Source organism: Ammodytes marinus (genome assembly GCF_949987685.1).
Source record: "Ammodytes marinus genome assembly, chromosome: 21".
Classification (NCBI taxonomy): domain Eukaryota; kingdom Metazoa; phylum Chordata; class Actinopteri; order Uranoscopiformes; family Ammodytidae; genus Ammodytes; species Ammodytes marinus.
Window position 1 is genome coordinate 17,305,658 of NC_137225.1, and position 27,443 is coordinate 17,333,100.

Here is a 27,443-nt window from a genome sequence, read left to right on the forward strand (position 1 = left end):
GTTGAAGAAGTCAATCCTAAATAAATGGTAGGCTATAACCATGCTATCGCTCCTAGTAGGCCTAGTAAAAGCATATTTTCCACAGCAAACACTTTTCTATTTGCAGTTATAAAGAGCAGGTGTATACATGTCACATTCATAATGCTTATCCAGGGTGGTTTACCTGGCCTGGGCCTGGCTAGCGGCTCCTGTTTGTGAAGCAAAGGTATGGCTGCTGGTGTTTCCCACCCACAATGCATCATCGCTGCAAACACAGCGCTTCCATGTTTGTTCTCTGGCCGTAGATGTGAAATCGTTACCGCATAGAAGCTGCTCCCCTTTGCCAGTCAAACTTGTATACCGCCAATATGGTGAAATACTAAAGAATAAATGCGCTCTCCAGTTGTATAATAAGACTGTAAGCGGGACGCTCCTTGCACCATGTCAGGAAACGCTCAGGGTAAGTAATGCCAGCGGTCTTTATCGACAAAGCTATGCTAGCTGTGTAGCTGAGTTAGCTTATCATGGCTATATGTTTTTAGCTGCTGCTTAAAAACACGGTTGCATTGACGGCAGGCCACACACTGGACTCGAATTATGCTTGCCAAATTAGCTTCACTTTATATAAAAACAAATCAGTGGACATAAAGGGTTGATATTTTGGTTGTAAATATAAAATAAATGTAAGCTAACTGAGCGGCAACGCTAGCTTGACAGCTAATTTATAAACACGATATAGCTTAGCTTAGCGTAATTCTCGATATTCATGAGGGGTAATATTCGCTTAATTATATTGCCCACAAACTGAGCGAATTAATCAATAGTTAACGTAAGCTTTCATTCGTCCGATTTGACGAGTGGAGGTTGTGTACAGCTGTATTTATACTTTTTCGTAAATATGTTAGTTTAGGCTACCTAGCTAGTTTGAAATGTTTCTATTACATACATGAATTATTTACCGAGATGGAGGCTGGCTCTCTTAAAGTAAGTCCATGGGATGGCTTACTGTTTGCCACGGCAACATCGAGCTTGAAAAGTTAAAGGAGCTATCATTATTTTTTTGAATAGTGGCTCCATAACGTCAGACGTCAGTGCTAAAATAATGTTAGCCACAGCAACATCTCTGATAGACTAACCCTTAACCCTTTTCAGCCCAAAGCAATCACTTAGAAAGCACACCGTTATTTGTATACATCTTGGTGACTTGAACCTATTTAAGTGTTAGTCATAACGTTATGTTTTTGTTATCTGGCCTTATTGGTAATCGTGTAGAAGGACACCAGTATATGACGCAGTTTACCCCGTGTCTTAATTTTACATTTGCTTTGTCGTTTTTGATTAGCATTGGGCTTCTGTGTCCATCACAGTTAACTTCAGTAAAGGAAGACATTCGACAGGCCTGTAAACACATTGGATTAGCATTATTGGCTATTATTAGCACACTGAAGCTGGATCCTCCAAAACATTAGTACAAATGGGAACACAATTGACTACGCCTCAGTTTACAGTATGACCTTTGAACCCAACACAGGACCACCACCAAAAATATCTGATTATGGTTATGTTAATTTAACTATTAATTATTCTGTATCAACCTGTACTTAAAGGCCTACTTCACCGGTTTGAATATGAAGGTGTATTGAATTCTGAGATCCTATGTAGTATAAATGTGCAAAAAAAATTGAAATTGGTTCATCCTAGCCTGAGAAAAGGCCGAAAGAGTGTTTTTTTTAACCCTATATTAATCTTACTGTGACATCACAGTAAGATAAATATAGGGTTAAAAAAAACCTTACTTTGTAAATATTACTGTGATTTCTCCTACTGTGACATCACAGTAATATTTACAAAGTAATTTTTTTTTTAACCCTATATTTATCTTACTGTGATGTCACAGTAAGATTAATATAGGGTTAAAAAAAACACTCTTTCTGCCTTTTCTCAGGCTAGGATGAACTGATTTTTTTTTTTTTTGCACATTTATACTACATAGGATCTCAGAATTCAATACACCTTCATATTCAAACCGGTGAAGTAGGCCTTTAATAACATATGTATGTTACTAGAAAAATGTTTTCCAATGTTTGAAACATGCTGTGGGTTTTCTATTGGTGTTCATGTGGTAATGAACCGGTTACTGATTATCACCTGAATACTAAATCCTGGTAAATATGGCATGGCCATATAACATTTGCTGAATGTAGGGGTTTGTGAGTACTGTTTGCCCGCACGCTAATTATAATGAGGCGCTTTGTGATGCTAAAGTTGAAACTGCTTTGATTTGCGAATGCAATAGCGTGCAACAGGCCTACTGGATACTCAATAGTAAAACACTTTTGTTAATGGTAGTTTATACATTGGTGTTTTTTGACATGTCAAAGTGGTGGCTTTAAAAAAGGCCTATGAGATCCCAGAAACCAGGAACCTAATTTAGGAGTTGAGGATTAGTTAAATTTGTCAGACCCATCCTGGCTGTAAATGTTTTTAGTTTTTCATATGGTAATACAGTATTTCGTATGAAAATACACATTAAGAGAATGTCATTGCAGTAACTTCTAGTTATTTCTCCCATTTTTTTTTAAGAGATGTGTGACTTCCTGATCTGTTATTGTTTTGCCAAGTATCTGCGCTCCCATTGGTAGATCTGTGTGCCAAATGTTATGTGTGGCAAAAGCTATTAAAACTGAGTGCATGGGGCCCATGGGGCCATAGCATTGTTGTTGATCTGTATCAGTTGATGATTAAACAGCAGCAGGTGATGTGATTACAAATTCTGGTTGTGGATTAGGTTAATAACTTAAATAAATATTTGGTAGAGCTATAATTCAAAACCTTAAACCTGCGCAACTACAACATAACACAAGCAAGTTTCATGTTCGGACAACTTTCAAACATTAGACTAATAGAAAAAAATATTTCCATTTGGATTGTGCCATGACAAGTCATGAGAAATACGTGTTTACCAGTCTACTTTGTACTGTGCTATTGGTACACATGGCATGTGTGTACTTGATGCACACGTTGTTGATTCAGATTGGCATGGGTGCCATGTGCAATCAGTTTGCTAATGGTGTTTACATTTCAAATATAGCAGGCCAATTATAAGTACAGACTGACGTCAACGTATGGAAATGGCATAGTATAAACATAGTCAAGTCAATTGCTCTGATGGGAGCAAATCTGTAAGCAAATCTCCCTTTCTCTTGCAGAGTATGACTTTGCTGAATATGACAAACCTGGCGCTGAGCGGTCACGCAGGAGGAGAGGTGAAGATGACGATCTGGAGAGGTAAACTATCTTATCATATCTCTCTAGGAACAGCCTTTAGTGTATGTCATTCACAGCCTGCTAGGGCAAGTTTTATTTTATTAAGTTTAGTAGAAGGATAAATCCCTTTATCATGTTGTTTTTGTTTTCATTTATTGAATGAATGTAGACACAGAAAAATATTTAGAAATAATTTAAAAAAAATGCATTTTCTATTTCACTTGGTCTTGGCTCTGTAAAACATTTCTGTGCAGCTGTCTGTAATTATTTAAAATATAGAAAAAAATATATATTTGATTTAAAAAGTTAAGCTCCACAGTAGTCACACTGACGAGGCTGCCTGCAGTGTCTGCGCCTTATTTATTTTTTTAAATATCAAAATGCCATTAATCATCCAGATTAATTGGTCGGTCTACCACTACTTCTTAACACTTACATTTTTTTGTATACATAATAACAAACTTTACTTTGAAAGGTGACAAATCTGGTGGTAGCAAATGATAGGAGATAATTCTCTTGAAGTATGATTTAATAATAAATTAAACTTTTGTGTGCTATTATCTGACCCAGCTTACCTATTCTTTATTTGTTCTCCTTTTAAAGTGATTTGGAAGAGGACTTGTTGGGGGAGGATTGGCTGTCAGGCAAAAAGGTAAGATAAAACAAAATCTCACTGAGTCTCACTGGTTTGTTTACCTTGATCTTATGACTACAAAAACACTTTGCTTGTCTGTATGGTTTCTCTGCTTTCCTGTGGGAAATGGAAAATTACATCTAAAACATTTGGTGTTTAGTATTTGTAGAACATATAGAAAACAGAAGTGAACAGTGGACTTGTAGCAGGTGGCTCCTCCACAGGGGCAAGTGTCGATGTGAAGTCGGAGGAAGTACAGTGGACAAAAAAGAACTGTGTTGACCTGCCCAGATTGCCTTCACCACATGGGAATAGAGCATCCTTTGGGGTTGGAGGTGTTCCCCTGCCCCCACGCCATACTCACAGACAAACAACTGAGGGAGAGTATTATACAATTTTTAAAGCTGTTCTTCATTTTTGTTTCAGAATCCTTCAGAAGTGTCAGATGAAGAGCTGAATGATGACCTTCTACAAAGTGATGATGAAGATGTTAATATGAGGTAGGCTTATTTTCATGCCTTCAAAGTTTTAAAATATATAGAAGTGTCATTTTGCATATTTTACCACCACACTTCATTGTTGTTTTCTGTAAAGTACCAATGTTTGTTTGTTCTCAGTGGTCAGGATGTGAACCTCAATGCCCCCTACAACCTGGGCACATCCTATGAGCAGCAGGGCAACGTGCAGGAAGCAGAATACACAGATGACGCTGTGAACCTTGGTGCAGAGGTCTGTGAAGAAGGGGAGGAGGGCTACCAGCAAGGGGGGGAGTACACAGAGGAATACAGCCAGCACCAAAACACAGAGATGCCCGGAGACCGTATGGATTATACTGCAGAGCAAGCTGAGGGTGATGACGTTTACCAGGATGAAGTGCTAGACATCCAAATCAATGAGCCCATAGATGGTGAATTTCAAGTGAGTTCTCACATTTGCTTACTCTCACATAAAAGCCTGCGAATGTTCACACAAACATGTCCTCCCCCTCCTTTCCCTGTCCGACCCTATTGTGTCCAAGAGATAATGTCAGATTTCTTGTGGGACAGTCGGGATTGAAAATCTATTCAGGTGAAGGGAGATGTTGGTCTACGTTTTTTCTGGACAGGGGAGGATGAGATTCATTATCGCTTCCCGTCGGGTAATTTCTCCATCTTGCTGACAAAGTTTGTGTTGACAGCTTGTTTGGCATGAGGTAATGCTGTGCTGTCGCCTCCAAAGCCCCGTGCCATTGTGACCTTGGGCCCCGTATCTTTAGGGGGAGTAAGAGGCTGCTTTGTGTCGGGGAGATGTGCTGCCAATCGGCGGAGGTTAATGTGGGGGGCTTTTATCTCGGGCTTTCGACTGGATCTGATAAAGTCTCACACAGGTGAAAAGATTATTGACCTTCCCGAGGACACCCCATACAGTTTTCTAATGATTGATGCGAGTTTCCCTTTCATTCGTTTCCCTTCCCTCTTAGCCAGGACTAAGAGGATCAAAGATAAGGCCAGATCCATGTGCAAATGTACGTTACGGTCCATTTACCAGGGTCTGATGGTGTTTGGCACCTGACAGAGATATATTAGCCAACCCCCCTTCTCCCAACACAGATAAGATGTTGACCTTCTTACTGAAGGTGTGAAGGGGATGCCTATTTTAGATTTTGGTAAATGTCTGCAGGTGGGAATGTGTATTTGTATTAGGTGTAATAATTGTTCACAAGGTCACTAAACTGCCTGGCCTTGGCATTTTGCTTTCCATGGTAGTCATTGAGTACTATGTGGAACAGTTTAAAGGATTAAGCTGTTGTGTTCCCCTGGGGCAGCCTGTCCATCCGTCTGGTTTGCTGAGTGTTTTTTCCCCTTCCCTTTATGCATTAATATGTGCTGCTGTTTGGCGGGTTAATGGAGCGCAACACCAAACACCATAATGTGACCTACAGTCTGACCTTATTTAGCAATGAGTTTTTGTGTGAGGTTGTTAGGCAGATAGGATGTTTGAATTACTAGCAACTATCATACCAGTAGTAGGGGCATGTTGGTTTACTGGAATGGCAGAGATGAGTATTTGGGATTATATAAATTGATAGCATCATGCTTTGAATTGTATTTTTCTCATGGTGTGGCAAAAACTGAATTATCATCTCCCAGAATGTTTGTCTGTATGTGACGTTTTTGACATGGAGTCATGAAGTTACAGTGCAGCCAATAACGGGAGTGATTTGCGAGGAGTCAGTCAATGATATTTTCACCATCATTGAACTGGGGAGGAGTGTTTTTATCTGTGCCTGCATTTCTGTATATCATGTCAAACATTTACATCTCATTGAATTTCAAATGCTGTCAGGAATAGTAATGAAGCCTGGCTCCCACTGTTATGGTAATTTATGTTGGGAGGAGGGGGGGTTGCGTGGTGTCTCCCCAAAATTCTATCCATGACATTTTAAGGGTTTCCTTATGCTCTGTGTATTTTTTGCCCCGATACCTAATAAAGTCTAATATTTCTGTATGTCTAAATTGAAAATATTCAAGTATTCCATAAAAAAAGCCCACATGTATTTATGTTATCTCTTCAAATTCGATACAAATGTACATCTTTGTTTATGTATGGCAGTTGAACTCATCCATGTATCTCATATGCTCATATGTATTTGTTATACACCATAACAGCATAGCTTGGTATAAAAAAAAAAGATGATTTAATTTTCGTCACAGACACTTGACAGTTTTCCAGCAATGGCTGGAATGGTCATCCATTGCTGATCTTTATCGAAGCATTATTACCACTTTAACCAATCAATGCATATCCATGTGATATAGGATGATGATGACTATCAGACCCCCTATGGCGATCAGCCTCATAGAGTCCAACAGCAAGTAGCCCCCGAGGAGGAGGTACGGGAGGAAGAGCAGCAGGAAGAGGAGGAAGAAGAAACAGCAGACGGCTCTCAGGTCTTTGACTCGGAGGAGGTATGCTGAGACCTTCCATGCTACATTGTTATGCTGTTTAAACACAGCACATAGTTCATTATTAATTCATTAGCTTATTTTTCAGTATGGCTCAGTATGTGCATACAAGTATGTTGTTGCACATTCAAACCAGTGCACTTTCATGTATCAAATTATATTTCAAATGAATTAGTCGTGAATGATCTGTTGTTTATTTCCTCTATAAAAACTGTTTTATAAGTCTGTCGCGATTTTTCTCAAACTCGAGATTACTTGTTTTAAATATGAATTTAAGAAGCTGGAGCCGAAGAAAGTTTGATTTTTGCTTGAAAAATTGTATATTGATTAATTAAATTGTGGCCGATTGAAATTATTGAATCGACCAATGCAGTTATTCCCAAATGTCATGCACATTTTAGATCTGTCTGCTCCAACACAGCTGAATGAAATTATCAGCTTGTTATCAGGTTGCTTCAAGAGTTCATAATGAGTTGATGATTTGAATCAGCTGTGTTGGAGCAGGGAAAGATCTAAAATGTGCAGGTCAAGTTGTTCTCCAGGAGAGGATTGGGAAACACCGCACTGATGGATCAATCGGCTAATTGCTTCATCTCTAGACAGGATATTTTGTGATGCACTGGAAACTTTTGTGCCCATTTAAAAAATGATAAGTGATATGTGTTAGAATGGTAGAATTTTGCATTTTTTCACATCTAGCAATGTCCTCAGGCTGACAATGAAGCTATGCCTGAAGAGGAAACAAAGGAGGAATCAGATGAGGAGGATGAGGAAGATGAAGAGTCTGGTCGCATACGATTCAAATCTGAGAGGAAGGATGGCGCTGTTGTGCGGTTGGGTGATGCAGGCAGTAAAAGGAGGGATATCCCAGAAACCTTAGGTACAAACTTTTCCTATAATTCATCCACCTCAGTAACAGCCAGAGTGAATCAAATATGTTCTGATGATGAAAACTTTCCTTTTCACTGTAATTAGTTTACACTATTATGAAATTGAACCAGAGTTTTAGTTCAAGTTCAAGTTTTTCAAGCCACTTATTGCACAAGTGCGGTTTTGTTTGCTCCACAAATCAATAGAACTGTCAGATAAGGCCAAACAAGATCTGATGGAGTTCGAGGAACAAGAACGCCAAAAGAGGCAAAACCGTTATGGAGGCCGAGGCGGCAGAGGAGGAGGAATGGGAATGGGAATGCGAGGAGGCCGAGGAAGAGGAGGCTTCCCTCCTTTTGGAATGATGGATTTCAGAGGAGGAAACAGAGGAAGAATGAATGACCACAGGATCCCCCTGATGGGAAACATGGGCATGCAGGTAAGTCATTGTACAGTCGTCCACCTGAACCATTTTAAAGGGATGCTCTATTTAGGTTTACATTGCTCAATGCTGAACCACTCCTCTTGAAGAGTAGCCAAAGGGAGCTTCACTGAATTAGATGATTTGAAATTACTTGACTTTTTCCACTTCTTTTTATACGTCAGTCGCAGTAAAGCTGGGTGTTTTTGTACTTGATATGCAATTGAGGGTTCAACATAACATTTTTCCCCAACTAGCCCGCTTGGCCAGTAGATTAGCCTTTTACTGGCCCCTTGTAAATTCTCACTGGCCCGGCAGCCAAAAAATATAAAGTTTTTCAGAATGTTGGTGATTATTACATGTACAGTATTGAATTTCCTTTTAGACTTGGTTGTTTTCTTTTAGTTAATGATATGAACTGTTGATATATTACAAATTATATACAGTTAACCACGTTGTATTTTACAAAAAAACGCACAAGGGCCCGTCGTCCGGGCCCTTGCGGGCCAGTGACTGGCCAATCAAATTGCCCTGCATATCATTTTACTGGCCCCGGGCCAGCGGGCCATGGATTATGTTGAACCCCTTTGGCTGCTGCTCTCTGTACTATCTAAGACCTCCAAAGCTATGGTTGTTTCTGCATGAAAAAAGTCAAAACACTGCTCCCTCGTATCTGTGTTGATATATGGATTAAATCAAATAATTTGGCGGTGGTCCATCTAGACGGTTTTATACAAAATTTAATTTGTTCTTTGCGAAGGTTTTAGTTTCTTATGGGCTTTTATTATTATATATCACCCCAAGCATTTAATCCTCGATTTATATGGATCATCAGTTCATACAAGACCTTTTTCAAGGTCAAAGGAAAAAGTCACATTAACCCATTGATGACTATGGCAATCTAGGATGCATGTCCTTAATGCCTGAGGGTTTTCTGAAAAAATAGTACGAATTGTCAAGTCTACCAAAACCTTAATATCTAAGCCTGCGTAGCACATAGAAACATGAAATAAAATAAATTTAAAAGTTAAGGTTCACAGGTTTTATTTAAACATGCTCCCTTAGCGAATACAAACCAACACATTTTTAAAAAAAAATCATCAAAATTAGATGGGGGGAGAAAAAAAAATAATAATAATATAAAGTATTTAAAAATAATGTGCTAAATGAGGTTATAATCCTGCTTCCTTTTAGCATGGACTGTAGTGACTGAGTGTGCAGTGGAGGGATAAAGATAGACAGATATAGGAAGGAGAAGATAGCTTTAATTTATTATTTAGTTCAATTATCACTGGCACCATAAATCCGACTTCCCAGTACAACTGGAACACAGACTGACTCCTGCTGTCGGGAGCCGATCAGCTGGTCCAAATGGCTGTATACCACGGAGATGAAAACGAAACTGAAACTTAACTATCGCCTGGCTGGGCTGAATTTGAGTTGAAGCAGCAAAATATAGCCTAAATTCATAAATATTGTTAATAAATAGATGCAATGTGTTGTGTGATTTTCGTCAGTAGCCAATAGTAGACCTAGATTCTGCGCTCCGAACGCCACTAACTGTTCTGTAATGCGCTATCGCCGACACAGCCGGCTTATTTTTTTCATTATTATTTTTTAATAATTTTAATTTTTTATTTATTGGCGTGATTTTCGGCAAACCACACAACTTTTGGGTGGTCACGTGGTCTTAAAAAATCGACAACCCACCTCATGGGTATTTGAACCAATGACGGTGCATTCTATGTTGCGCACGCCATGAAAATAAGATGAAGTAACAATGCTGCGCTACGCAGCATCAGGCAGGAGTTACAATGTGGCATCGCGAAGCAGCCGTCATCAATGGGTTAAACACGTAACCAAAATAAAAATAACTAAGGGGGGGGATTATCTTCAGTAACACAGCGGAAAGGTTATCTGATTTCGAAACTGAGGCAGGAATAGTCGTTACCATAATCACATACCGTTGAACATTAAATATATCACATTTTCATGTTTTATTATTATTCATGATTTTTTCACTCCAGCTCTCCGTTATTTTATATTAATTTAAAAGATTCACACCCCTATTATTTGATCACTAGCATGTTGGACTGTTTGTTGGATGGCTTAAACAGGTAGACGGGCCAGTTATCATGAAGCCATTTGAAACATCACTTGACGATATAGTTATTGTTCATCTATCAGTTAGTGCATCCCTGGTTGATATATTCTAATGTTAGCCTAAAGCTAACTAGCATTGTTCGTCTATGTCTTTCTTAATGGCCGTAGTTCATAAAAATACATATTGTGACCTTCAGTCTGTCACTTTTTCAAATTCTAAAGAAATCATACGCTACAACATCACACCATCAGGGATTAATTTCCTTTACAGTGCCATCTACAATCCTGCTGGTGAATTGACTAGTTTGTGTGTCATTGCATGGCCACAAGCAGCCATATCACATTGTGGTTTGACACCCCCCCCCCATCTCTCTTTTCCGATTAGCAGCGAATGCCACCTCCTCACCAGCTTCATCAACAGCAAATGCAGTCGTCGCAGCAGCACCACCCTCCACGTCCACGGGGACCTCCTCCGTTCCAAGAGCACGGCCGCCCGCTGGCCCAGCAGCCCCTGCAGCCCCTCATCCCCCCACACATGGTTCACCGCTCGCCACCACTGCGGCCCCAGATGGAGCCACCACCACGAATGATGAGCTCCCCGCCACCCAACTTCCCCCAGCATCACCCACAGCAGCCTCCGCCATCCAAAAACATCCACATTAACCCCCATTTCAGAGGCCCCTCATCATCCTCTGTACAAGGTAGGGTTCAACCACTATTACACAAGTGCTTTTCCTTTTTTCTTTGAGTGGCATTCAAATAATCTCCCCTCTTTTCCAGTCTTTTTCTGGGTTTACCTCTTCTGCACAATTAATAGTGTTAAAACTGTTAATACATTCGTACGTGACTTCAGTTCTGCCACCTATGTGTTAGAAAGGATATGTTGCATCCAACCAAGCGCTCCTTATTATACACAAGTTGCCTCAACAAATGACAAGACTGAGTTACATGCAAAGGCAAATTGTGAGAGGTAGACATAATAGACAACAGATGCTTGAACCAATAAAAGGGCCTTGTCTGTTCTGTGAAATTTTTGGACTTCAAAGATTTTGTCCAATCACATACTTTGTTTTAATAGTTTCTGCTTATTACCTAAATATGACCTTGAATATTTAAAGAATGATTTGTTATTAATAAAAAATCCAGAGATTTTCTGTAATGTGACTTAAATGTATTATTTTGGTAATCAGAATTTAAGTCAAGGAGTTGGCTATAAGCTGTCTGTCAGATAACATGAGTGTGCCCTTTGTCTTGTGCAAAGTGGATGTGACATTCCCCTGCCAGTCATTGTTCTCACTGCATTAAGACAAATAAAAATGCAATTAAGATTTGTTTTATTTTTATTCTCAAATATTTATGATCTAAATCCTAATTTTAATTTGATCCAAAATTGTGCAGCCCTTGTTAATCTGCAAGATGGTCAGTTGCTGTGCAAGATGCCTTTATGGCTGGCAGTTATCCTTAAACACTGTCCTGAAAGGTGTTTGGATTAGAATGTCATTTTGTTGTTTGGTTGAATGACAAGTGAATAGCTCTCTCAGCCAGTAATGGGTTTATCCTCCATTTTTCATCGGGCGGCATCACCATTTCATTCCCCGAGATGGGTTTATCTAGCCTGTCTGTCCAGGCCAAGATTGAAATTTTGTTAGCAAAGCATGTTAGCGTGTGTGTGTGTGTATGTGTCATTGTGTATAAGTGTGCATGGGGGTTTGTGGTTTGCTCCTGTGAAGAGACATGTTCTGGAAAATTGGGAGATAGCCTCTGGTTATGATTAAGGTTTGTATGTGTGCGTGAATATGTTTGTATTTATGTCTGTGTATATTTTATTTGTTAATATATTTATGTATGGTAAGTGCTAGATTCCAATTGAATGTTTTCCAGTTGTAGATTGACGCACATTTACAGTTACCATTATTTTGAAGCAGTATGAAAATCAAATTTTTTCCATTGTATTGTGCCAACTGTTCAAAGAAGCAAATATCGTATTCATGTCTATTTGTTGAATTTGGCAAACTACTCCCATGCAACTGTGATATGAAATGTAACATGTATGTCTGTGTAACAGCCTTTAGCATTGAGATGTCTAATGGGCTCCTCCCTTTCTTCTATCACCATCCTCTCTCTGCCTACTGCCCCCCCCCTTCTCTTGCTCCCTTTCTATCTCATTGCAGTGCCCTTGATGCCTCCTGCTCAGAGCCAGCCCAGACCTGCTGTGGGTCCTCAGAGGTTCCCTGTGAGTAGCAGCTGCTCCTCTCCCTCCCTTTCGCACTCACTTTCTCTTCCTCTACACTCGGTTAGCGTCCCTTTTTTAGTTAGGGCAATATCATTACGGCAATTAGATCCCCTGCCTTAGCCAGCCACTGTTAAAGCAAATCTGTAAACACTGATACGAGTCTGGCTGCACAACTGGAATTGCGTGATAGGAGCTTTAGGCAACAGACTTTTGGAGGTCGGGGCTGCAGTGGCGGGACTTAGTTTGCAACTCTTCATGGATGGGCTGGGGCTCAGAGTAGCCAGCTTGGCACATAATGGAATTGTGAAACCAGGATATTCTGCCAGTTAAAATTCACTTTCCACAAGTTTGTGTCCCAAAGGCACGGAGACCTTCTTTGAATGGTATTTGAATTAATGAAACATGGTAGTGATGTGATTCTTTTTTTTTTTTTGCACCATATATTCCGAAGGCTGAATTTCACGTCAAACAAAAGGGATCTTAAGTCAGTGATTTCCTGTAAGAAAAGGTCCTTTATTTCAATCACTAAGAACCTATCCAAGACATGACAGAAATGCCTTTAAAGTAATTACTGTATTGAGGGAAATGGCTTGCCAGCAAGCCAGCCAAAGTGCCTTAAGTTACTCCTTCTAGTTAATGATGCCCAGGCATCAGGTGGTGCTAGTACTGACTGACATCTTCCTGGAAAGTGTATTTTATATGGATTTATGCAAATTAGCCATTGGAAAATAGCTGCATCCAATTGCATTCATGTGGATTTCCAGCCCTGTTGCCAAATGAGCCAGGCTTTCACATTGGATTCAATCTTCTTCTTTTTTTACGCATTTGTATTTACCCCTCCTCCAATATTCATTGCCAGTATTGTGCAGTTCCTGTTCCCTAAGGTATGTGATTGTGCTAGATATTGATAGCGCAGTAGCAGGGAGCTACTTTAGCCCTTTCTCAGACCGTAGACGGTGGGTTGGAAGGGTATGCAGACTACTGGGCTGATGAACAGCATAGTGTTGGATTCCCCAAGCTGTCAATCGCGTTTAGGCTGCCGTTGCCAAGGACACAATTTGAAATGCAGGTGACATACCAGCCGGCAACATTCCATTTACCAGTGGGCACCTGATTACTCATGATTATCATACATTATCATCCCATCAAATTTAATTGTTGAAAGACCGGGCGAATGGGGGTCATAGCCTCTAGTATTACTGCATTACATTTTTGCGGGTGGAGACTGGTTTTGAAATATTAATCTCAGTGCCAATTAAAGTTATTCAAATATTTAATCTGTTTAAATAATGACGTTCAGTTTAACTATGGAATAAAGGTGCCTCAAACTACACTATTTAGAAATTGTTGTCAGTGGCTGTAATTTCTGGCAGACACACTACCTTTTGAGATATGATAATTAGATTCTTCCGTTGTGGCAGCAAGTAACTCTTCTATGAACAGAAGAAAAAAATGCTTCAATGTGGACTGTATTAGTATTAGCTTTCAGAAGTTAACATGAAAACCAGGAGAAAAAAAACATGTCCTCAAAGTCAAATTTCCATTCTTTATTAAATACTTTGACATTTGGCCCCACTCCATTATATATGTCTTGGTTATCCCCTTTGTGCTGAAAACTATCCTCGCATCAGGTACATATTGAGCAGCCCGCAGTCTGTTTATCAAGGATTAAAAGCGAGAGGATGAGCTGTTATTTGAGCGGTATTATATGGACACCAGAGTCCTCATTGTGCAAACCTGCCTGGCTGACCTTTTTAGAACAGTATGATTGCGTCCCTGTTGTGATCCCCTGTCTTTGTTAAGCCCCTTTGATTAACTTTCTGTTAAGCAAGTTTTTGGGACTCTGGCTTCTAGCTTTCTAATGCCTCTCCTCTTTTAAATACCTCCACGCAGCAGTGGAATAAAGATGGATTAAGCCTTGATAGCATCTTAAGTCATTTACAATAGGCTTGGAGAAGGTGAAGTGCAATGTGTTGAAGAGCAGGTTCATTTTTGAACACAGATGGATGTTTAGAAGAATAAAAGAGAGTTATGAGGGGGATTCGAATTCCAAGGAGTAATTAGACGGGTGTTATCTAGTTTTTCCTTGAAAGATAGATGGGGAGTAACGTGCATGCAATGAGTAGGAAGCTGAGGAACATTTGAAGTGGATGAAACAAAGGTGCAGGCACGTATCCCCCCCCCCCCCTGAAATGCCCTTTCCTTGTTCAATACCGACTTTTAGAAGGTTTATCAACAAAACCTTGAGTTGAATTAATGCAGGTTTGCTCATGGATTCAGGCCGAAAAGGTTTCTTTTATATTGGTGTTTACAACTCAAGATCCTGCGAGGTTTTAATGATCCTAGCCTTTCAATTACTAGTGCTCCCCTGCCCGATTCAATACTTTACAAATTTACATTTTTCATTACTTTAATTTGTTTGTGATTACCAAGTTCCTAGTATTGCCTATAATTCATGAGTTCTGTGTTTTCTCAGGGACCGGGAGACTTCCAGCAGCACATGTCTGGTAATTTTGGCCAGCCCCAACGGCCCCCTCATCACATGGAGCCCTTTAGGAACCAGCCACCTCAAGGCCCCCAAGTCAGAGAGCCTCTCTTTATGGGAGGTGAGTCCACACACCCAGCCTTGATGAGGCTACAAAGCTCTCTTAGCATATTTAATCCTATTCGACATCACCTCTGGCAGTATACCTACAGGCTATGCTGCTAGCTTGCGGGTGCTGCTCTATTAGCAGACCTCATGTTAAATGCATGTGTGTATACATACATCTGAATAAGCCTTGGAAACTGTATTAATGATCTATAGTTCCGTTTTTTCATTCAGTTGTTTACCCTTTCACCTTGATATTGTTGTCTTTTTCGGTTTACCTTGCTATAGCACCATACATCTCTAGAGGGAGTTACTGATGTATTGAAATAGGCAAACCTGACATCTCTGTTGTGTTGCTGTTTTGGTCTTCCCCGTATGGGCACAGAGCGCACCGAGTCAACACGGTTTCCAGGGCAACACATGTTTGATCATCAGGGTCCCAGCCCCATGATTAACAACAGCCACAACCTCCACCATCAGCAGCAGCAGCAGATGCCCGGTCAGGGCCACATGGGCTTTTGCCCACCAGGACCACCCTTCAACCAGCAGAACCAGGGCCCACTAGGACTCTTTCCGAGAGAACCCCCAAGACCCAACCTCCCGCCCCACCAAGGTCACCAGGGAATGGTGGGCTTGAATCAACAAGGTGGCCCCCCCAACCAGCCCAGACCCTTCATGAGCCCTCGTCAGCCGTTTGGACAGCAGGGGAACCCTTTCCCCCCTCCGCAAATCCAGTTTGGGATGCAGGTACGACTAAGAGTAAGTGATTATTTTGATAAATGGATGTCTGTATGTTTTGTGCAACAACTGTTTGCCGTTTCTCTGGTTTTTCCCCAGGTGTTTTTTTGAATTTGCTTCAAGAAACATGATAAAAAAAATGTTTAGCATCCTCTCTTGCCTGTAACAGTCCTGCAGCCTTGTGAAAAAAAAATCATATTTTCTGTGCCATGAATGTTAGAATTTCTGTTACCTCTATATTATTAGAATTGCTGTGACAAGAGCAATGACTAGAGTACTGTACACATGAATACACTAGACAAGTATTTTATTCAGTGGTACTGAGGCGTTAAGGAAAAAGACTCGGACTCCTGTCTGTTTGGCACCTCAGCATTTTGTCAAGAGACATAGACAAGAGCTCCCTCTAGTGATTGAACCACTAGTGTTATACTACTAAGTAGCTAGTGAGGACACCAGTTGGAGGGGAAATGCAGAAATTGCGTGATTAAATGTTAAGATTAGCGTTCATAAGAAGTGATACTATTATTATTGTAAAGCATTATAATAAAAATTAGACAAGCTTGTTTGCTCATTATTCTTTTTGTATTTCAGGGGTTAATGCATGGTCCTCCTGGCTCCCAGCTTCCGCATCACGACCCCTTGCCATCCCATCAGTCCATGCACCAGCCCCAACATCATCATCGCCAAGAGTTACCACATCATCAGCAGCAGCAACCGCTAAATGTCAATGAGCCTCGCCCTATGATGCACCATGGCCAGAATCTCTTCCATCAACAGCATGGAAGCCCCAGGCAGATGACCCCCCGCCCTCAGAACCCCCAACAGCGAAACATGCCCAACCGACAGAGGATGGTGAGACATTAACATATGAGGTCAACTATTTTCTTGTCAAACTGACGAAAGGCAGTACAACGGGGTCGGTGTATAATCACTGTGTCATTCTATTTACTGTACGCTATCCTATAAGCAAATTGACTTTAGGAAATGAACAATCCTTACAATGTATTATGTTTAATGAACAAATACAATATTTGACATGTTTTATTTGTTGCCCTTTCTTCAGAACACACCCATCTCCAAACAAATGCAGCAGCGCAACAGCAACCTACGGGAGCTCCCTGTAGCACCTGGCAACACACAAATGAACAGTGCCCGCCCTGCCGCCAACGTTAGGCCTGTTGCCAAGGCAATGCAGGGGGTGCGTCCCGGGCAGTACACTCAGCCGATGCCTGGCTGTGGCAGAGGACGTGGCCAAGTTGCTGCCAAGGCTGAACCACAGCCCGGGGGAGCAGGCAGGACAGTGGTACGCAAGGAAATCCCAACCACACCACAGGTCAGCTTTTTAACAATTGTGGAAAAAAAGAAACCAAATGAAATGTAAAAAAATCTAGCTTGCATAATGAATACATTATTTCATATTAAAGTTTATTATGTTTTCTTTTTTATATTAATCTGAAATCTTACTGTAAAGTGGGTAATTTCTCCCTGCTAAATTCAGTGACCCAGAAATTGTACGCTCAGCCAAGCTTATTAGTGTGCTGAGATTGACTCCTATTTATTAAAAGCCCAATCATAAGGTTGGTAATGACAGCAGTCTCATTCCATTGGAACGAACAGATCAATACGATTGCATTTTTTCTCTCGGGTTTTGCCTTTTGATTACATCTGAGTGTCGGGCTGAGTAATACGCTTCACACAGGACGAGGAGGCTCACGGCTTCCCCCTTCCAGTAAGTGGAGACGGGCATTCACATTGTCGCTTTGTGTTTTGAACCACAGGACCCCAATGAGGACGAGGAGACGAGGCAGTATCGCATGAAGATCGAGGAGCAGAAGCGTCTGAGAGAGGAGATCCTGAGGAGGAAAGAGATGCGACGGCAGATGCAGGCAGGCGTTCGCAAAAAGGAGCTGCTGGACAGGCTGCATACTCCGACCCAAGGCCCAGCCCCTTCACAGGTTCAACCCTTATTACAACAGAATCAGCAAACGACACACCCTGTACTACAACAACAACAACAACAGCAGCAGCAGCAGCCACCACCACAGCAGCAGCAGCAGCACGAACAAAAACAGCAGCACCAATTACAGCCACAACAGCAGAGACAGTTTCCTCAGAGACCACCGCCCCAATCATTAAATCAATCATTAAAGAATCCTAATCAAGGCCCCCCCATCCCTCCCCACGGCGGCCCATCTCAGACCCTTACACCCCTTACACCCCGTCCCAATGTCAAGGCGCGTCTGCAGATTGTAAAAAGTGGTACCCAGCAGACTCCCATTCAAACCCCCGGGCCGGGTCCAAACCAACAATGGAAACCGCCCCCGCAAAATCTACAGCAGCTGCAACAACAGCAGCAGCGAAGGAACAGTGTAAACGGACCTGGTGCTCAGATCCAGTCTAATCTGGTCCCCCAAAAGAACATACCTGTCATTCCCTCTGTAGGCCGTGGCCAGGCTCTGGCACAGACTCAAGTACTTAAACCTGGGACTAAAAGAACTGTGATGCAGCGCGCCAGGACTTCTAGTTTTGAAGGACAGCAGGTGCCGCAGAAAGTCCGAGTTGTCAAACTTTCGGGAACGGTGAGAATGCGCCTTTTTTTTTTTTTATCTGACCACTTCTTTTGTGTTTTGGTGTGACACTTTCATTGGATACTCTTCAACAGATTTTTTCCCACGGGGGAAACGACAGTTTTGAAATGAAATGCCACTGATTGCCTTTGAAGTGTCCATTTTGTAATCTCAAAGATATCTAACCTATGGGAATGACAAGATGATGTCTGTGTCATTTTGGCAAACATTGATCTGTTAAGAGTTTCCTCTCTTAAGCTTTGATGCTGGTATTTAAGCCACAATGCCTTTACGCACATTTTACCTTTAGAACACAGAAAGGCTGTAGGCATTAGAGAGAGCAGTATGACATTTATCTGTAGAGTTGGGGACACCTTATCACTGCTCTTAAAGGTTGATATCCTCTTTTAAGGGCAGCAGCGTATTCTTTCTAAGATAGCAAAGCCTTGGAGAGGGGTAAAACAAGAATGACAGTAACACCAACAAAGTCCAGAGTTACCACTGCTGGCTATTTTACACTCACTTGATAAGTTACTGCCGTGGCCTTAATTACACATTAATCTTTATTGAAAAACCACAAAGGCATGCATGTTAAACATTCATACATGTCACTGATGAGATGTGTTGGTGGGATGCGATAGTATTTGATTTAAGCCGCTTTCTGACTCTCATCCCAGAGGATCAAGCCACAGAGCCAAAATCACAGGCTGGCTGCCGATGAAGATAACTGGGTGTCAGTGCGTTAATGGAAACCTGCGCACAACTATCTGATGTACGGCATCTTTGAGGGGGAAAAAAGGAAGTGGGACGTGAGGTGGAGAAGGAGAGATGGAAACAGAAAGAAACAGCTAATGCCTATATCTGTGGTGAAAAGCAGATTGTCTAGATGCTCCCTCTTCCACATTGTTCTGCTGTCATCAACTGGCGCTTGACAATGTTATCTCCTCTTTTTTTTTCTTGCTCTCTCTCTCTCTCTCTACCTCTCTCTGTCATCCCTGAGTTGCTTTCTTTCCATCATCCCATCTCTTAGGTGCGAGGCAACAAAAGAGTGCCAATCCAAGACCCTTGTAATTAATCTTTCTTGGTTGAACATAATACCTGTGTAAGAAAGTTGCCACTTTTGAGGATTTGGATTTGTATGGCTTAAGCACACAGATAAGAGGCAAATTATATTTTCATCAGGGATAATACAAAGCAGCGCAAGACACAAAAGCTGGGGAGGAGGGGGGTGGGGGGGCTACGGGGGATGGGGGTACACATCGAGCTGCTGTCGTTCTAGCGTAATTCAGCTTAGCATTTGATGGGTGCAATCAGGAGCCCGTGATTTCTATAGGAGGGATTAATCCATTTACTCTCAACTGGGGACAGGTCAAAGATATCTCCTCTTTTCTTCCTCTGTATTGATCTGTCACATCTCTCCGCAGCGTCGGGGAAGAGACGACCTTCAATTCCTCCCCGCATGTCAACAGAGTTGAGCTGTGACTTTATTTGATAATGAGACCATCACCTTGTTTGGTTGATCTTTTATTCCCCACAGCATTGTCTGATAGGGATCCAGATCCAATGCTGGCACATTTTTTCCCGTTTGCTTTGTAGCTGTAAACCCTTTACCTAAATGCTTAACGTGTATAGAAAGTTTGTGATGCCTGCGACTGGAGATAAAGGCTGGAATCTTGTGTCGGGTGCTAAATAAGTATCGTCCTTCATCGTCCCCATCCAGAGTGTAAAGGGGGCCGTGTCCGCCGACGTGCCAGCGCAGCAACCAGACACCTGGTCGCAAACCCCACTCAACCAGGCCGTCCAAAGGAAGGTCACCATGACAGGGCAGCAGCAACAGGGACCAGGCGGAACACCGCAGGCAAGCCGAGGGGCCATGGCCAACCCACAGCAAAACAGGGTATGTCATTAAACAAGAACTCGCCGCCTTCTGTGTTTTCGGACACTGGCAACACTTTCACCTAAAATATATATATATATATATATATATATATATATATATATATATTAAGAGTGCAGTACTGAAGTAAAGGAAGCTGAAATGTCCTCCTGTAAAGTTGTCCTGTGCCGCCGGCGCTACCCTGGCATTCAGGAGACATACCAATCGAGCAGTAGTGGTAATAAGACAGGACAGTATGCCAGGTGCAGCAGTATTGACAAGCTGAAAGCAGTGTAACATGGGGGGGCTACACAAGGTCCCCTGGCCTCTCTGCACGCCTGTCACCACCAGGCTGCTGTCACAGTTACCATATTCACTGACACTGACAGGGTAAGGCAGACACCAGAACGCTTGCATGGCTCCTCTGCCTTTATGCTCCCCACCCCCAACACACACACACACACTGACTCTCTCTACCCCAGCTTCTTTCTTTTCGGGGTCTCTCCCTCCTCCATCTCTTTTGCAGCTGAAGAAACATGCTTCTCACACTCTAGCTGAAATGAAGATATGCCATGCCACATGCATCACGCTCTGACGTTGATGTTCTATGTAGAAATATGATAAGTCAATCATGTGAAAGCTTGGTGTGTCTGAGAGGCGCGAGAGGAAAACAGTGTTTTTAAATTTTCCTTTTGTGCTGAGAAAGAGTCAACGTTCTCCTCACATGACTGCATGCCGGATTAAGCAGTGAAAGATTTACTCTTTGTTTTTCGCCGTCTTTCTCTCAACCCTTCCCACGTGTGTATATATATAATTTTGACCTCAATTGGGTAGTAATTTTTCTCACACCTGGCGTTGGTGTAGGTTGTGGTGTCGGGCCGGGGCCGAGCTAGAGGGGGTGGTCAGATGGGTCGAGGTCGTCCGATGTCCACCAGACAGAGCCAGAAAGTTGTGGAGAGCGAGCGCTGCACTGTGTCCATCGAGGGCCTGTCCTCGTCCACTTCTGACCTTCAACTGCAGAGCCTTCTCAGGTCCATCGGGCCTATAGAGGTAGGTACTGGCTTAATTGCAGCTTGATACGTATGTGTGTGCATTTGTATCCTATTTTTCTACCGACCTTATGACTTACGGTGAGAAAGCATCTAGTTTTGAAATGCCAACCAAACTGAAGACTGACAAAAGTCTAGTGAGTCACTCAGTAAATCAACCTGTAAATAATGCTTACTTTGAGGGATTTTCTTTATTTTAAGCTTAGTGCATCATGATGAATACTTTTAACCGTTGATCTTTACTTACACCCAATAGATCGGCAGCAATTATTTTCCTAGTGTGATCCCATAGCGCCCTCTGTTGTCATAGTTGGAGAAAGTGAATGAATGAATCAATTTCCCCTCCACTACCCTTACTCCCTCTTGTGGATAAGAAGAGCATCACACATTGCACTTTACCTCTCATCTCTTTCTCTTACCATCTCTGTGTATTGCAGACGTTCAAAATGATGCCCCAGCAGAGGAAAGCAGTGGCCACATTTTCCAGTCCCGAGCATGCGACAAATTTTCAAATGAGCTTCCATAGGTAATCAATATTCCTTTGACTTTTTATCGTATTTGTAGAGATGCCAGTTAAATGATAGCATACTATGGTTGGTTGCCTTCTACATTTTGCCAGTGTGATGGTCTTGAAATTAGTACGGATTGTACGCCGCACAACAAATAAGTGTTCATTAGTATCTTTGCCCGTGAGACAGTGTCTCAAACATTATTATCACAATTACTACACAGGCACATGATTGATTTGTCCCACATTGATGTGTCGCTGATTGACGGATGAGGAGCACAATAAAGCCAGGGAGTCGGCCTCGCGCACACAGCTCCCACCTCCCACCTGGCATTGGAATAGCTCGTCAGCTCTTTGGGGTCACACACAGTCAACATCTCTGCACAGAAGCATCATTCATCTCCTATCAACGTGGAACAGTCAACCTTAAAGACCTTTGCTGCAGGCATGCCATTATTTGACTCTCTACCAACTGTCTATTGTTGCAAAATGGCACCAGAGAGACACTGGACAGTTAATCCTCCTTTGGCATAGATGGTGAAGAATGTTTTGAGCATCCTACACGGACATTAAGTAGAACTTATCATGGGATAATGGTTGCTCCCTTCCTCACTTAGATACTCAAACAAAAAAACACTTTAACATTTTGAACACTTCAGTAGGTTTTTATTATTTGTGGCTCACTATCTCATTCGGATGTTGGAGACGGTTGTGCAATACTGTGGCCGGCCTATTCACATGGCAGTGTTTCTCCCCCTCTGTAGATGGCAGTGTTTCATCAATAATGGTGCTTAACTTTCCCCGGCTCAAGCCCGTTTTAAGGTTAAGATGAGAGTCTCTAAATTTTTTTGGGTGAATGGTACTAACTAGTGGCAGAATTGCATACAGTCACAGGGGTGGATCATTTTGAATATTTGAAACGTAGCGGTGACTGGAACCAAATTGGCATTGGATGTAATGTGAAAACACTATTTAGCAATTCCTAGAGGCTTTAAGATTTGTAAATGTTGTGTAGATATTGTGGTGTTATTTTCAGTTTGCCAACGGACTCTGGGTCCGATTGTTCAGATGAGTTTAGGTTGGTCTTTAGGCGTTGCTCCTTGTTCTAATTGTTATTGGGGTCTTTTAACAGTTACCGGAACCTTGAATCCTGTTTGGATGTATATTTTAGTTGTATGTGTGATTATGTTGTAATTAGATTTAGGTTTCTAGTGTGTGCTGAGTGTGCGTTGAGGGAATGCGTGTGCAAGTATTATTTTTTTTAGATTTTTTTATAATATTAAATGTAGATTGTGAGGGGATAGAATATTCATCTTATATTCGGTAGACCTGCGAGAATTGGTCTCAATTGTCCTCAGGATACACACTTTATGTGCATTATATGTTGTGGAATACATTTGGGTTACTACACTTTGGTATAATTTATACAAATCTGTGTGACTGGCTGATATTTTGGCACATTATCACTTAGTTGCATAGTGTACCTGGAATAACGGCGTGGGCAGTTTGCTTTCAGACAGAGCTGATGCTGTAGATAGATAACAATACTTCAACGTGATATTTTGTCCCATTTATTGAATTCCCCTTTTCATTTTAATATAGGCACTACTATATTGATATCTTACTTCTACTTAAAGATATCTTTATATTCCTTCAGACTGGTTGAGATTGTTGTTCAATTGCTAAGGTGTGACTTTATTATCATGTGCCCTTGTTTGGGTACTACTACAACATCACTGAAAACCTTAAATCCCCTTAAAATCTTAAATTATTTGTCTGGCTTTCGGGTTAGATTTTTTGAGAGATCATTATTGAAGAACATTCAAAAAGTTAAGCTCATTAACCTTCTCCACAACTCCAAGATTGTTTTCCTTTTTCACACACAACACTTTTGTATTCTCTCAGTTAAACCAAAGCAGTTTTCCCAACATCGATACCCGTATTAACTAATAACCGAAGTTCAGAATTGAACTTTCCGTACATTATCCGCAGGAATGTGACAGAGCGCAGAGGGGGCAACCATTATCTATAGCGATCATGTACATAAGTAGACCAGTAATTTCTCTCAATATCTATCTTGTTACAATTTTTATTTTTTTTGTTATTCTTTCAATATGTTGTATCAAGTTAAACATTTTTATATGTAAGGATATGCTGATGTGTCCAGGCATAAATCAATTTACAAGTGTTTTGTTTATAATTTAGAGCCAAAGTGAAGAGTGACTGGACCACATTTGTATTTATTAGGCATTTGACAAAAAGTTTAAGGGAAAACAAGAAAATAAAAACATGGCAAATATACCGTGAGAAAGCAGGTATGTGAAGCCGGTTAAACTTTAGCCCAAAGATGTGTGGTTGTGTTTGATGTCCATGTGTCTGGTGCCTTTTACGGTGAACAATCCTTCTCATTTGTGCTGCATTTTTTATTAATTTATACTTTACGTATTCTGTAAGTTCCTGGGTATTCAACTTGGACCATTTCACATATACTTTCAAAAACACTTTTAACACCTTGTATGGCAAGAAATACTACCTTTTTTATATAGATTTAGGGGGATGCTGAAGAATTTTGGCATTTAAATAATTTTTTTGATAACGAGAAAAGCGTAGATTTTGTCCTGTCCATTGAACTGTGATGTCATACTAATGTTCAGCTTCCTGCAGCCCTGACATGCTAAGGGTGAAGCAATAGAACAAGTAAATGTAGCAGCATTTGTAACAATTTCATTTTGGTTGGAATGAGACATGATTTAAAGATAATTTGGTACGTTAACATTCAGTCTCTTTAGTTACTTTTAGTAAATCAGCTCCTGGTTGTGCATCTGGATGACATCACAGATTAACATTTTGGTTCTCTGCTTTAAAGACTTGAGATAGGTTTTTATTTTTGTAATAATTTTTGGCATCTGTCCTTGACTGCATGTGTGAATCTCATTTAATATATTTAGTGGTGTTCCCATTAAAATTAGCCATTACTTGAAATACCTTTAGAATCAACAAAGAAATTAGCAGCTCATTTGTGTTTCTTGCCAGTAAAGGTCACTATATGCTCAACACGCTTTAAGTATCAAAGGTTCAAGGTTTAAATGGGATGTTTGAAAAATATTCCTCCTTGTAAAACTTGGAAGTTGGGTGGTTTCAAGTCTTTTGTATGTTTTACAGTTGTTCTAAACTGACTTCTTTATTTTGTATTCCTTTTTGTTTTATAGTTGAACTGATGTGAAGGTGTTTGTTCCCCAACAATGTGTATGTGATGTCTTTAATGTTGTGCATTACACTTGTTTTTTAGTGCTGTGGTAAATCCTGTGGATTTGAAAAAGTATTGGCAATGCCAGTGGTAGTTACATGTTTATAAGGCATCTGGTCTTGTAACGACAGAACAAATTCACATTGAATTTATTTGTACCTTAATTTTAGGAATTTTCGTACATATATGTACCATGAACAATTAGGTATGTCCTATTTCTCAGAGTAATTTCCTGGAGGGAAATGTTCTAATATACAATCTGATTTACACAAGGCTATTTTATTAGCATCCAATCGTATAACTTCATATGGTTGAAGTTAGCGTATGTGGGTATATCATTAAGAAAGGCTTGTCTGTGACATTGCTTTGAGGCTGCCTTGTGCTTGCATAAGAGACCTCCATTATATCTGCTAATGACTAGCATCCAAATCATTATACTAGCTTTAGGTCAAATAGGAAACAAGTGTGGTGGTGTTACAAAACATTAACTTGAAACTTTTTCTTCGACAGGTGATCGAGGATGCTGAGAGTTCGAATGAAATAATGATTCATTCTTTCTCTTTTCAGGTCACATCCACTTTAACAGAGCAGTGTCACTACCCTGGAATTTGAGTTGTCTTTTGTTTTCTTTCGAAGTTTGCATGATAAGGCGACCAATATTTTTAGTTAATTTTAGATGCTTTAATGTGCTTATGCAAAGCTCCAACATCTGAAATCTAGGTTCGGGTACTACTCTCCAATGTAATTATTCAAGACAACGCAGCAGGTCATTTGAAACCACTTGCTACCGTTTTGGAGAAATTTCCTTATTTCTCAAAGGCTATTCTGTCATGCTGGTATAAAGAATAATTAATTTGCTGCATGCTGTATACAACACATCACCCAATGTAAAAGTTTTAATTGAAACATTTCTTACATTTTTCAAGTAAACAACCAATAAGTTTCAGTTTCGGCCTTTGGTTGCTCCAGTTAATAGTTGCTCCTTGTTTAAGTTTACTTTACACCAGATGGAATAGTTTTTGCATCCGATAGAAGCAGCATCAAGTGTTATCAAATGACTGACAGTTCTTTAAAGTCTTAAAGCTAATACTTTGGATTAAAAAAATCAGGTAAAAACAGGTTGAGCAAAAGCATGCCAAATCATTGGCATGATCCAGCATTTGCAATGCTCTGGGTTTAAACACATTGGGCTGTTGGTGGTTGTAGCTGCACAGATGGTTTGGGTTTGGCACTGTAGAGATTTCTCATGAAAAAACGTAGCTCATGTGACCACCACCAAATCTACAAGACGGAATGTTCTCTAGTCTATTAACTCACATTTTTCAACAGTGCACCGGTGAGCGGAGCCCTATTGGTACTGCTATGTCACTTTTTCTGTCTTGACTCACTCACTTAACCCTTTAGGTCCTTTTACAGCCATTCTGTGTTCACCACCTCGAATGAAGATTTGACCTTTGAGCTTACTTCCCTCACTAAATAGATGTTGCTGCAGTCAGTATTGGGTTCAGCTACATTTCCATCCATAACTACTTTTCCTGCCATCACTGTTCTTCCAACTTGCATATGTTTTACAGTTGCTCACCTTTTCCTTGATGCAGCTGTAGTTGAATGAACTTAAGACTTCTGTATCAAGCAAAGTGGCCTTCCTGGATTACCATTATTTGTTAGCCCAGTGGATAGAGGTTTCCATCTCTGTGACGACAGCCGGGGTTCACAGAGCAGACGCGTAACTCTGAAGCTGCTGTTATGGCTTTCAATGCACCAAAAGTCCTCCCAGCTTCTTGACATTCATTCATTTGGTTGGATTTTTGAAAAAGACACTTCAGTGGTTTCCTCATCTCGAACTGTATGGTGCACCAAATAAAGACCAAAAATCCAACCTTGAGTTTTGACAAAAAAAAACTGTTGACAATCCATCTGTCATGTGTGTTCACACTTTAATGTATACCATGGAGAAACATGTGTGTTGAAATCACTGTGCAATTTGTTCTTCAACTGTAAATTGTGATTTTCAAAAAATATTTAATGTTTTTAAAAAGTATATCATTCTTGAAGTAATTATATGAAGAGATGGAATGTGTTAAATTTAATACCAAAACTGGAGAAAAATAAACTTTTTGATATACACAGCAATGGTATTGGGCTTGTTTTTATTGTGAAAATTGAAGTATTTTGAGGGAAGTTTAACTAATTGCCTTTCTGGTCAAAATCATTTATTCTAGTTCTTTTGGTAAAAAGGAAAATGCCTTGACTGGTGAGTGCGTGTAACCTGAAGCAGGTGCTTAATTTGTTCTTCAAGATCCATTTAAATTAAGTGTCTTCTTGCAATCTCTCAGCACTTTAATATATATCTTTTTGTTGTCAACCTCTCAAAAACACTAAGTTTTACATCTTCATGACTCCATATCTTGTGCAA

General features: G+C 40.7%; 1 protein-coding gene across 3 annotated transcripts; it reads left to right on the forward strand.

Annotated features, from left to right (window-relative positions):
* Window positions 1-296: 296 nt before the first annotated feature.
* rbm33a (RNA binding motif protein 33a) lies at window positions 297-27,125 on the forward strand. Of its 3 annotated transcripts, none has more exons than XM_080050196.1 (19): window positions 297-439; window positions 3,189-3,267; window positions 3,850-3,898; window positions 4,307-4,380; window positions 4,498-4,798; window positions 6,679-6,828; window positions 7,537-7,705; window positions 7,902-8,134; window positions 10,605-10,920; window positions 12,391-12,452; window positions 14,929-15,058; window positions 15,428-15,801; window positions 16,372-16,632; window positions 16,844-17,113; window positions 17,559-18,359; window positions 20,068-20,244; window positions 21,088-21,273; window positions 21,710-21,798; window positions 22,005-27,125. In XM_080050196.1, the coding sequence occupies exons 1-19, from the start codon at window positions 421-423 to the stop codon at window positions 22,051-22,053; spliced, it is 3,789 nt and encodes a 1,262-aa protein (XP_079906322.1). In that variant the 5' UTR covers window positions 297-420; the 3' UTR covers window positions 22,054-27,125. The 3 variants fall into 3 exon arrangements, with proteins under 3 accessions (XP_079906322.1, XP_079906324.1, XP_079906323.1); XM_080050198.1 differs by having other exon boundaries at window positions 15,428-15,789; XM_080050197.1 differs by having other exon boundaries at window positions 10,608-10,920.
* The last annotated feature ends 318 nt before the right edge of the window (window positions 27,126-27,443 follow it).